The sequence below is a fragment of the Chiloscyllium punctatum genome, chromosome 7, assembly GCF_047496795.1.
Source record: "Chiloscyllium punctatum isolate Juve2018m chromosome 7, sChiPun1.3, whole genome shotgun sequence".
Classification (NCBI taxonomy): Eukaryota; Metazoa; Chordata; class Chondrichthyes; order Orectolobiformes; family Hemiscylliidae; genus Chiloscyllium; species Chiloscyllium punctatum.
In genome coordinates this window covers 132865031-132877066 of record NC_092745.1, presented here as the reverse complement: position 1 = coordinate 132877066, position 12036 = coordinate 132865031, and the positions used below count along the sequence as shown (strand labels likewise).

General features: G+C 47.7%; 1 protein-coding gene across 5 annotated transcripts in view; it reads right to left on the bottom strand.

The window, feature by feature from the left end:
* The window catches only part of LOC140480153 (choline transporter-like protein 5), a 284053-nt gene that overhangs the window by 83411 nt on the left and 188606 nt on the right, over window positions 1–12036 (bottom strand). For all 5 annotated transcript variants that reach the window (XM_072574866.1, XM_072574868.1, XM_072574870.1 and 2 more), the window contains exons 5-8: window positions 7455–7539; window positions 6262–6390; window positions 3355–3415; window positions 97–220 (exon numbers count right to left, since the gene is read on the bottom strand). In XM_072574866.1, coding sequence (XP_072430967.1) covers window positions 97–220; window positions 3355–3415; window positions 6262–6390; window positions 7455–7539 — 399 coding nt within the window. The remainder of the gene's footprint in view (window positions 1–96; window positions 221–3354; window positions 3416–6261; window positions 6391–7454; window positions 7540–12036) is intronic.

The window sequence follows — 12036 nt, the reverse complement described above, 5'->3', positions numbered from 1 at the left end:
CTGGAAACACTGTCTCCTGATTTACTCCATCAAACTCCCTTGGCGATTTCTCTGCTGGAAGGAGCTGGAAGGTTGCAGTCAGGAGGAGTGACTTACTTTGCTGCGTCTCGCAGATCTGTCACGTTGCGGGTTCTACCCTGGCCGTCTTTGAACGTGGTCTTGTTGGCCACCGTCAGAATTCCATTTTTGGTGGTAAAGTCAGGAAAGCAACGTCGCAGAACTGGTGAGGAAAAGGCAGAAGAAAATCATGAAGGGCTGGCCAGAAATCCTGCCACCCACGCTTAGTGATAAACCTAACAACAGCAACGTCTTTCCAGCTCCCACTGGACCCAATGGCTGAACATTTTCACAGGCATTCGGCCTAAATGGATCATTCTGGGATACAGGGAACTCCCCTCTTCATCTAACTCCATATCACACCCTTTGATTCTTTCATTACGGTCTATCCAGTGTCCCCTTTAAATCTGTCCAAACTATTCACCTCAACCACTCCCCATGGAAGTGAGTTCCTCAATCCACCTGCTGCTTGTGGTAAAGACATTCTTCCTGAATTCCGGACCGGATTCATTACTGACTGCCTCATACCTGTGACCTCTCATTTTAAACTACCCCACACTTTTCTTCAGTTGGCCGTATCAAATCACGTCAAATCAAATCATGTCATTTATCACGTCCTGTCCTCAGCCTCTCCCCATGGCAGACCTGTGTATGATCAGATGCCTTCGGTTTAAGGTTAGCGAAGATTGGAGAAAGGATTTTTGACCCAGAGAGTACTGAAAATACACAACGTGCTGCCTGAGAGGGCGATGGAGGTGCAAACTCGGACATTTAAGAAGCACCTGGAGGAGCACTCAAAATACTGGGGAGGAGATGGCTATGGACAAAGTACAGGGAAATGGGATGGGTGTGGTCTGGCGTTTGTTGGTCGGCACAGACATGGTGGGCTGAAGGGCATGTTTCAATGCTCCATGACTTTTTTCTACTCCTGGAAAAGTGGCCAACAAAACAGCTCAGACAATTAGAGCCTCTCGGGACTGAAACCAGTTGGATAAATCTTTCCTGCCTTATATTTTTATTTTCATCGACCTGTTCAGTGATGTGATGACACACGTCTGGAGGAGCTGAGACTGGAACCCTGGTCCGTTACCAATGCGCCATGGGAACCCCCCCCTCTCTGGCCTCTCATTCTTTCAAGGGAGGTGGGTGCCGCTGGCAAGATCAGCATTTGTTGCAAATTCCGAATCGCTCTGAACTGAGAGACTTGCTCAGGTATTTCACAGAGCAGTGAAGAGTCCACCCCATTTAAAAGACAGATGAGGAGAATTTATTTTCCTGACGTCCGGTTGGTAATTGGTGGAAGTCGCTGCATCAGCATGTGGTGGATGTCAGGACACCCAGTAAATGGAAGGAGGAGACAGACAGACATTTCATTAGTGACAGTGATGGAGACCGGGCAGGAAGGTGGAATTGAAGCCGAGATGAGATCAGCCATGATCGTATTAAATGGTGGACAGTCTCGAGCGGCTGAATGGCCTCCTCCTGCTGCTAGTTCTGTTCAGTCTTTGTCACTATTTATTCCCCAGTGAACAATTCATTGTTTGACCACTGTTTGTAGAATCTTGCTTTGTACAGACTGGCTGATTACAATATTCCCAGAATGGGAACAGTCCTCTCAAATCAACTGTAAAGGGCTTTGGGACATGGTGGTCTCATCAAGGCTGCTACATAAATTCAAATCTATGTTCTTTAAGATGATGCTTTCTCCTTAATAATCGGCTTGATATCTTTATTAGATTGCTATCCTCTAAACATCATTCTTCATACCATCACAGAGTTCCCTACAGTGTGGAAGCAGGTCATTTCGTCCATCAAGTTGACCCTGACCCCAGGAAGAGCATCCCACCCAGACCCAACAACTCCTCCCCCTCCACTCTATCCTTTTAACTCTGCATTTCCCATGGTTAATCCATCTAGCCTACACATCCCTGGGCACTATGGGCAATTTAGCATGGCCAATCCACCTAACCTGCATAGCTTTGGACGTGGCAGGAAACCAGAGCACCCAGAGGAAACACAGGAAGAATGTGCAAACGCCAAACAGACAGTTGCTCGAGGGTGGGATCGAACCCAGGTCTCTGGTGCTGAGTGGGAAGTCAGGTTGAGGTTGAACAGGACATCGGTGAGGCCGCTTATAGAGCATAGAACATAGTACAGCATAGCACAGTACAGGGCCTTCAACCCACAATGTTGTGCCGAGCATATCTCTTAATCTGAGATCAACCTAACCTACACACCCCTCAATTTAATGCGTCCACGTGCTTGTCCAGCAGTCACTTAAATGTCCCGGACTCTACTACCACCACTGGCAGTGCATTCCACACACCCACCACTCTCTGTGTAAATAACTTATCTCTGACATCTCCTCTATACCTTTCTCCAATCACCTTAAAATTATGATCCTTCATGACAACCATTTCTGCCCTGGGGAGAAGTCTCTAGCTATCTTCTGGAATTCTGGGCCCAGTTCTGCCCCGCTGGTTAAAGGAAGGATATGATTAAGCTGGAGAGAGCTCAGGAGAGATTTCCCAGAATGTTGCCGGGTATGGAAGATCTGAGTTCTAAAGAAAGACTGAAGAGGCTGGAACTTTTCTCACTGGAGCGCAGGAGGTTGAGAGGCGACCTGATAAAAGTTTATAAAATATTGAGAGGTAGACATAGATTCTATGGGAGTTTTTTTTTCCCTAGGATGGGAGATTTGAAGACTAGGGGGCACATTTTTAAGGTGAGAAGAGGGAGACTTAGACAAGACACGAGGGGAAAATTGTTTACACAGAGGTAGTTCGCATGTGGAATGAACGTCCTGAGGAAGTGGTGGATGTGGGTACAGTTACAACATTTAAAAGACATTTGGATAAGTTCATGAATAGGAAAGGTTTGGGGAGGAATGGGCCAGAGCAGGCAGTGGGATTATCTTAGTTTGGGATTATGTGCAGCACGGACTAGCTGGACCAACGGGTCTGTTTCTGTGCCGTATGACCCTATAACTCTAGTCTTTTTCCCACTGAAGAGCCTGCCAAAGGTAATCGACATATTTCTTCACTGTGTTACAGTCAATTTAGCTCCACAACTTTGCATGGGTTGATCATGCAATCTCCCACTCAGAAAATGGCAGGAATTGTGGGCAGGGGACTTTCATTCAACACGTGATTTCTGAGCTCATGCCCCATGCAATTGTGGCCTGGATGGTGAACTTGCTTCCTACCAACTCCCTCCCTTGTTCCCTCCCCCACCACTCAGGACAACTAAGTACCAAATCCAGGGCAGTGATGCATCAAAGGAAGGTATGATACGTACAGGGTCGGCTGGGAACAATCATTGATGGGCAGTCTTCATCTCGAGTCACCTGGGCAGCAGACTATAATAGAAAGGACAACACAAGAAGGAAGGGGTTAACAGGACGTCAAATAAGCACTCAGTCATATCGAGCTGGAGTGTTACTCAAAAAAAGACACATTTTGGTGAAGTTTTTCATCTTGTACTAATCAGGACACTTCACAAGAATACCAGCTCATGGTGATTTTAGACTGTATGAAAGAAGACTGCTGATTGGTTAGCAAGTGGATTCTGGTAGGGACATTGCCATTACAAATGCTTCAGCTTCAATAAACTGTGTCTCTTTTGGCAATAGTCAAGATGGATAATACTTCGTGAAATGGTCATCAGAATGCAGCAAGATCCTGGTACAGACAGAGACAAGAAAGGTCACCTCATTCATCAGTCCAAAAGAGCACAACATATTACATGACATTGTCCAGTCATCTAAAATCACAAAAAACACTCCACAAGAGGTACTGTCCTTCAAAGGATTTGCTTGGGTGAATGGGGTTTATACACAGTTCTGTTCTCCAAAGAGGTAAAAATATTTCAGGACAATGATGAAGACGTCAGAAAAATGGTCAGAGTAAAGCAGCACTGAGAAGGTTATGACATTGAACAGCCCAGAGCTCTCTCCCCCTGAACAGCGGCAATTGTGAGTAAGCTGACACCAGTTTTGCAAATGTAAAAGTGGTTAGATTAGATTACATTAGATTAGATTACATTACAGTGTGGAAACAGGCCCATCAGCCCAACAAGTCCACATCGACCCTCCGAAGCGCAACCCACCCATACCCCTACATTTGCCCCTTACCTAACACTACGGGTAATTTAGCCTGGCCAATTCACCTGACCTGCACATCTTTGGACTGTGGGAGGAAACCGGAGCACCCGGAGGAAACCCACGCAGACACGGGGAGAACGTGCAAACTCCACACAGTCAGTCGCCTGAGGCAGGAATTGAACTCGGGTCTCAAGGCAGTAGTGCTAACCACTGTGCCACCGTGCCATCCACAAAGGTTAAAAAGGGTAAAAATAGCCAAGATGTCTCCAGTTGTGGGGAAGACTACAATGAAGGCATATAAATGGAAGGTGATCCCAAATAAATCCAACAGTGAGATCAAGAGAAACTGCTTTACCCAGAATGTGGGGACACTCACCCCCAGGGAGGGGGCGAGGGGAAATGTGGGAGTCACTCCCACAGGGAGGGGGTGAGGGGGAATATTGTGGACACATTGAGGGGGAAGCTGGATAAACACACGAGGGCGAAAGGAATCAAAGGGTCTGCTGACAGGGGGAGGTGACGAGGGAAGAAACTTTCTCCATTCAACATAAAACACGTCGCAGTTGCTGTGACAATGTGAAAGATTTAAGAGCAATCATTCTCTCCATAAAAAGACACAAAGCGTTAATAGATCATTAATGTCGGCATTACTGTCGATAAATAATCTACTATTTACCCCTTTGCAGCTTATCAACCTCTTGCAGTATACACAGACAGAAAGGTGTGATTTTCAACTTTATTCAACAGAGTGCCACACAAATTGGAAGAATATATGAGGAGGATCACCTTTAAATCTCACCCTGGGACTACTCACTGGGTGGTGCATTGATGTTAAAGCTGGCGTTAAACAAACTGCAACTGGGTTAAGGAACATCATTAACAAGCATCTCGTCAAAGAATTCAAATTTGAATTAGAATTAGGTTTTAGTGTTATGTGTACTCAAGTACAGGAGTACAGTGGAAAGTGTACAAAGCCACCATTTCTGGCAGCAGCTTAGGTACAAAAGTACCCAGGTACAAAACCTTAGGGACAAAAGTAGAACAATAATGAAATGAGCATGTGACTTTGGTGTAAAAATTAAGGAGCATCAAACAGAACTTAGCTGCACCGAGCTGAAGGCCGAGATATTTAAAATAAATAAAGCTATCAAGAGCAGACAAAGGGAGCATTAGTGGAACGAGGTTGTGAAGTTGGAGTATAACAAAGATTAATGTGAGGTGCTGTATTCTGAAAAGAAACTGAATCCCGCTGTGGGGTTGGCACTCGCTCCTGTCGGCTGAGAGAGCTGCTTTACCCAACAACTTACCAATCACTCAATCCACCAGGATCAAGACGCCCCATCCCCAGTGCCTGCTGTTCACCACAGACCGTTAACACAGGGATCACTGGTCCCGAAACATTAACTCTGATTTCACTCCAGGGTGGAGAGGTCAGTTACTAGGGGGCACAGAATCAACGTGCTTTTGGAGGGAGGGGGTAGGTATTTACAAGAGACATGCTGGGGTAGTGAGCGCCTGGAACACACTGCCAGAGGTGATGGTGGAAGCAGACACAATAGCAGCTTTCAAGAAACACCCAGACAATTACAGGAATAGGAAGGGAATAGAGGGATACAGATCCTGTCAATGAAGACAGTTTTAATATGGAAGGGCAAAATGTGTCAGCACAGGCTTGGAGGGCCGAAGAGCCTGTTCCAATGTTGTAATGTTCTTTGTTCTTGTTCTTAGTGCTTTGGGTTTTTTACCTTGGGAGGTGAAGGGAAAGCAGTGAATGCAATACATCTGAATTTCCAAAAGGTATGCAGTGCCACATGGCAGGATGGTTAGAAACGATTGAGACTGATGGGATTTTGGCAGCATGGAGTATAAATAGCACACAGAGGGTCAGTACAGATGAGAATTTCTCAGGGACTGGTCAAACTGGTTCAAGGTGACTTAATCGATAAACTGAATGAGGGAGAAAGGAATGGAAGGATGGAATGTCAGGGTGACTCAAAGAGGGAGTGGCAGAATAAACACAAATCAGATGGGTCAAAGACCTGTTCCAGTTCTGGAGATGCCAAATTAATTCTACCTCCCTTAGTCTACATGATGGGACCCACCTTTCGAGGGGTGTTGTAGCCAGGTTGACAAAACTGACGGTAATATTCCCAGGCGGTTTTGTTCCATCGATAATTATATTTCACATCGATGTATCGGGAAAACTGACTCGGACACTTCTCAACACAAAGCTGGATATAAAAAGACAAATGTATAAATTACAACTTTTAAAATGTTCAATTCCAAACCAGTCACAGGAACAAATTACAGATGACCAAAGATGACGGGAAAGGAAATTACAGGAAACAGGCACGCTCCCAAACTGTGTCGCCAGACTCAGAATGTTCACTTCTGAGCATCCTGGACACAAGGGTCAACTGTGTGCAACAGGGGATAAGGTCATAACTCTCCACTACAAATTCAGCACAGAATGTCCTCCAGGACTGAGGGAGCGCCATACAGTCCAAGGGTCAGAACTGAGGGAGTGCCGCACTGTCAGAGGGTCAGTGCTAAGGGAGCACTGCACTGTCAGAGGGTCAGTGCTGAGGGAGTGCCACACTGTCAGAGGGTCAGTGCTGAGGGAGTGCCGCACTGTCAGAGGGTCAGTACTGAGGGAGTGCCACACTGTTAGAGGGTCAGTGCTGAGGGAGTACCGCAATGGGAGGGTCAGTGCTGAGGGAGTACCGCAATGGGAGGGTCAGTGCTGAGGGAGTGCCACACTGTCAGAGGGTCAGGACTGAGGACGTGCCCAACTGTCAGAGGGTCATTGCTGAGGGAGTGCCGCACGGAGGGTCAGTGCTGAGGGAGTGCCACACTGTCGGAGGGTTAGTGCTGAGGGAGCGCTGCACTGTCGGAGGGTCAGAACTGAGTGAGTGCTGCATTGTCAGAGGGTCAGTGCTAAGGGAGCGCTGCACTGTCAGAGGGTCAGTACTGAGGGAGTGCCACAATGTCAGAGGGTCAGTGCTGAGGGAGTACCGCAATGGGAGGGTCAGTGCTGAGGGAGTACCGCAATGGGAGGGTCAGTGCTGAGGGAGTGTCGCACTGTCGGAGCATCAGTGCTGAGGGAGTGCCACACTGTCAGAGGGTCAGTGCTGAGGGAGAGCCGCACTGTCGGAGGGTCAGTGCTGAGGGAGTGCCGCACTGTCAGAGGGTCAGTGATGAGGGAGTGCCGCACTGTCAGAGGGTCCGTGCTGACAGAGTGCCACACTGTTGGAGGGTCAGTACTAAGTTGCACTGCTAGACGCTTGAGTCCTACCTGTTTTGTTGGGCATTGCAGGTTGATGAGAACCGCAGGGCTTGCACACTTCAGGATGTTGAAGTAGAATAAAATGGTCTTGTTCCTGAAAGAGATTGGGGCAAATATCAGGGACACCTTTCCAATTGATGATTGTATAATGGAAGGAAAAGGGTCTGTCACTGCATTACCAATACCATTAACACTTCAAACTTGGCACATGTAACAAAATCTCATTTGAGCCTGGTCACTAAAGGTCAAGAGTTTCTTTGAGAACCTTGATTTGAATTTCAAATGAGTCAGTTTGCCTCGGGACTAATCTATCTGCTGCTCACAGACTTAGAAAGCAACCTTAAAATTTTATTGTTTGTGTTCAATTCCTTCCATCAACCCACCACCATCCCATCTACCGCCTCCACCTCTTCCACTCTTCCTCCATTCCCTCCAGCTCACCACTCCACCGCAGCGACACTGTTCCAGTTTCTGGAATCTCCTGACACCAGCATTCCTTCCTGATCACTTCATCAACCCTCTCCTCTCTGATATCTCCAGTTTTACTCACTGCACCATCAGTGGCCATGCATTCGGCTGTCTGAGCCCTCGGCTACTGCTGAAGGGCCCTCAGCCTCTTCAACTCCCACTGTATCTCTCTCTCTCTCATTCTCTTTCTCGTCTCTCTGACTATGGGTGGCACGGTGGCTCAGTGGTTAGCATGCTGCCTCACAGTGCCAGGCCCCTGGGTTTGATTCCATCCTCAAGTGACTATCTGTGTGGAGTTTGCACATTCTCCCCGTGTCTGTGTGGGCTTTCTCCGGGTGCTCCGGTTTACTCCCACAATCCAAAGATGTGCAGGTTAGGGTAAATTGCCCATAATGTTCAGGGATGTGCAGGTAAGGGGTAGTGGTCAGGGGTAAATTTGGAGTAGTAGGGTAGGGGAATGGGTTTGGGTGAGATACTCTTTGGAGGGTTGGTGTGGAATTGTTGCCCTCTGACAGTGCGGCACTCCCTCAGCACTGACCCTCTGACAGTGCGGCATTCCCTCAGCACTGACCCTCTGACAGTGCAGCACTCCCTCCGCACTGACCCTCTGACAATGTAACACTCCCTCAGCACTGACCCTCTGACAGTGCGGCACTCCCTCAGCACTGACCCTCTGACAGTGTAGCACTCCCTCAGCACTGACTCTCTGACAGTGTGGCACTCCCTCAGTACTGACACTCTGACAGTGCAGCACTCCCTCAGCACTGACCCTCTGACAATGTAACACTCCCTCAGCACTGACACTCTGACAGTGCGGCACTCCCTCAGCACTGACCCTCTGACAGTACAGCATGCGCTCAGTACTGTCCCTCCAATAGTGTGACACTCCCTCAGCATTGACCATTCATCAGTGCTGCTCTCCTCAGTATGAACCTCTGACAGTGCGGCACTCCCTCAGCACTGACCCTCTCACAGTGCAGCACTCCCTCAGCACTGACCCTCTCACAGTGCAGCGCTCCCTCAGTACTGACCCTCCAACAGTGCGGTACTCCCTCAGCACTGACCCTCCGACAATGCGGCACTCCCTCAGCACTGACCCTCCAACAGTGCGGCAGTCCCTTGGTAGTAACCCTCCGACAGTGCATCACTTTCTCAGTAGTGACATCCTGACAATGTTACACTCTCTCACCTTCTGTGATCTGTGCAGATACACTTGGAGGTCTCTCCCTGCTGCTAGCTCTCCTGGCACACTCTCGATAAGTATCTGGTCCCTTGATTGCCTTGCCCTTGGTGAATGCATAACCTCACTGTTCTCCAGATTGAATGCCATTGCCATGTTTCCACCCACACTGCGCTTGGGAGTCTCACTGGAAACACCTTTACATTCTCTGAAACTTGCATTGAATAGAATCCTTCATTTCTTGTCACTGAGCCAATTTTGGATCCAACATGTCACGTTCCCCTGTTTCCTTTGGACTTCAAGCTCTCAGACCAGATGTGTCAGGGACCTTGTCAAATTCTGTATTAAAATGTGTGGAGTCAACACCTACTGCACTACCTTCATCAATTCTTATTCCTTTCTCAAAACATTTAATCAAGTTAGTAAGACATGACCTTCCTTTAACAGCAGCCTACTAACGACCCCTGACTAACCTGTCCCTAGTTTATCCTCTCTCTTGTATTGAATGCAGTCATTTACCCACCACCAATCCCTTGCAGTCTTTAGATTAGATTTGATTAGATTACATTACAGTGTGGAAACAGGCCCTTCAGCCCAACAAGTCCACACCGACCCGCCGAAGCGCAACCCACCCATACCCTTACATTTAACCCTTACCTAACACTATGGACAATTTAGCATGGCCATTTCACCTGACCTGCACATTTTTGGACTGTGGGAGGAAACCGGAGCACCCGGAGGAAACCCACGCAGACACGGGGAGAACGTGCAAACTCCACACAGTCAGTCGCCTGAGGCGGGAATTGAACCCGGGTCTCTGGCGCTGTGAGGCAGCAGTGCTAACCACTGTGCCACCGTGCCGCCCATATTTCTTATTGCTTGTCATCCTCCAGTCATCCGGTCTTTCACCTGAATCAAGTATGAACTGAAAAATGACCCTGACAATATCTGCGATTCACTTCCAGAACAGACTCTGATGTGACTTATCCAGCCTCGGTGATTTATCCACCTTCAAGGAGGTCAGGCCCTCCAACAGTTCTCTTCATATTATGTTTATTTTATCAAATATTTCATTCTCCTCTTCTTTCATGAGAATGTCTCCAACATCCCTCTCCTAAATTCCTCATTTCACAACATGCCCACATCTTTTGCGTCTGACACACATGTTATTCTGTTCAAATCAGAGAGGCCCAACTCTTCCCTGAGTCACCCTCAAATGCACTGATCAAATATCTTACATTTTCCTTCATTTCACCAGCCTTCTGTTTTATTGTCTGGTTTCCTCATTTCCTTCCTGACGTCAGCCCTTCGTGTTCAATACTCCTCTGTCAGACTTTGTTTGATTAGATTAGATTAGATTACTTACAGTGTGGAAACAGGCCCTTCGGCCCAACAAGTCCACACCGCCCCGCCGAAGCGTAACCCACCCATACCCCTACATCTACATCTACCCCTTACCTAACACTACGGGCAATTTTAGCATGGCCAATTCACCTGACCTGCACATTTTTTGGACCGTGGGAGGAAACCGGAGCACCCGGAGGAAACCCACGCAGACACGGGGAGAACGTGCAAACTCCACACAGTCAGTCGCCTGAGGCGGGAATTGAACCCGGATCTCCGGCGCTGTGAGGCAGCAGTGCTAACCACTGTGCCACCGTGCCGCCCATCAGCTCTGTTTTCCTAACTGGTCATACACTGTTAGCTTCTGGATAGCAGAGGAGGGGCAGGGGGTGGGTGGGGTGTGGAGGAGGAGGAGGAGGAGTGGTGGGGGGGCTGAGTGGGGAGCTGGGGTGTTTGGGGGGGGGGGGAGGTGTTCTGGCTTTGGCAGTGCCAACCTTTCTCTCTATAAAAAGAATAAACCGTGCTGCCTTATTCCACATCCCTTGAGTTTCTGCCTTACATTGGTCAATCTCCGTTAATATTCTTTTTAATTATTCATTCACAGGCCAGGCTCGCATTTATTGCCCATCCCTAACAGTCCAAAGGACAGCTAAGAGTCAACCACATTGCTGTGGGTCTGGAGTCACATGTAGGCCAGACCAGGTAAGGACAGCAGATTCTTTCCCTAAAGGGCATTAGTGACCCAGATGGGATTTTCTAATAATCAACGATAGCTTCATGGTTGATCATCAGACTCTTCATTCCAGATGTTTGTTTAATTGAATTCAAATTCCACCATCTGCCATGGTAGCATTCGAATCCAGGTCTCTGGAACATTACCTGGGTCTCTGTACTAACACTCTAGTGAAAATATCACAAGATTATCTCCAGTGACCCTTTATGGACCCTTGCTCAGCACAGACCTGAAACATTCACTCTGATTTCTCTCCACAGATGCTGCCAGACCTGCTGAGCTTTTCCAGCAATTTCTGGTTTTGTTTCTGAATTCCAGCATCTGCAGCTTTTTTGGGAGTTTGTTGTCTTGTTTCCTGAGGGAGTGATCCCAGATTTGCTCTGCTCCCCATGTAATTTTGCATCAGCCCCAAAATCATCCAACTTGTTCTGGAAAGTTCTGTCCCTTGGACCCATTGAATTATTGAACCATAGATACAGTACAGAAGAGGTTCTTCAGTCGATCGAGTCTGTACCATCAAAATGACACCGCTACATGCACTAGTCTCACATACCCGTGCTGGATCCATAGCCTTGGATTTTATGACATATAAAGTGCTGATCCAAGTACTTTTTAAAGTTTGAGGTTACCCACCTCAACTCCCCTCCCAGACAGTGCATTCCAGACCCTGACCATCCTCTGAGTGAAGAAACCTTTCCTCAAATCCCCTCTAAAGCCCCTGCTTCTATTCGTAAAAGAATATCCCGTTATAGCACTCTCTCCCACCAAGGGACATAGATGCCCTTTATTGACTGTATCAAATGACTTTTAACTACTAAACATTTTGCAAGTAGTAGAAATCGTAGCAATATAGAAACTAAGGGCAG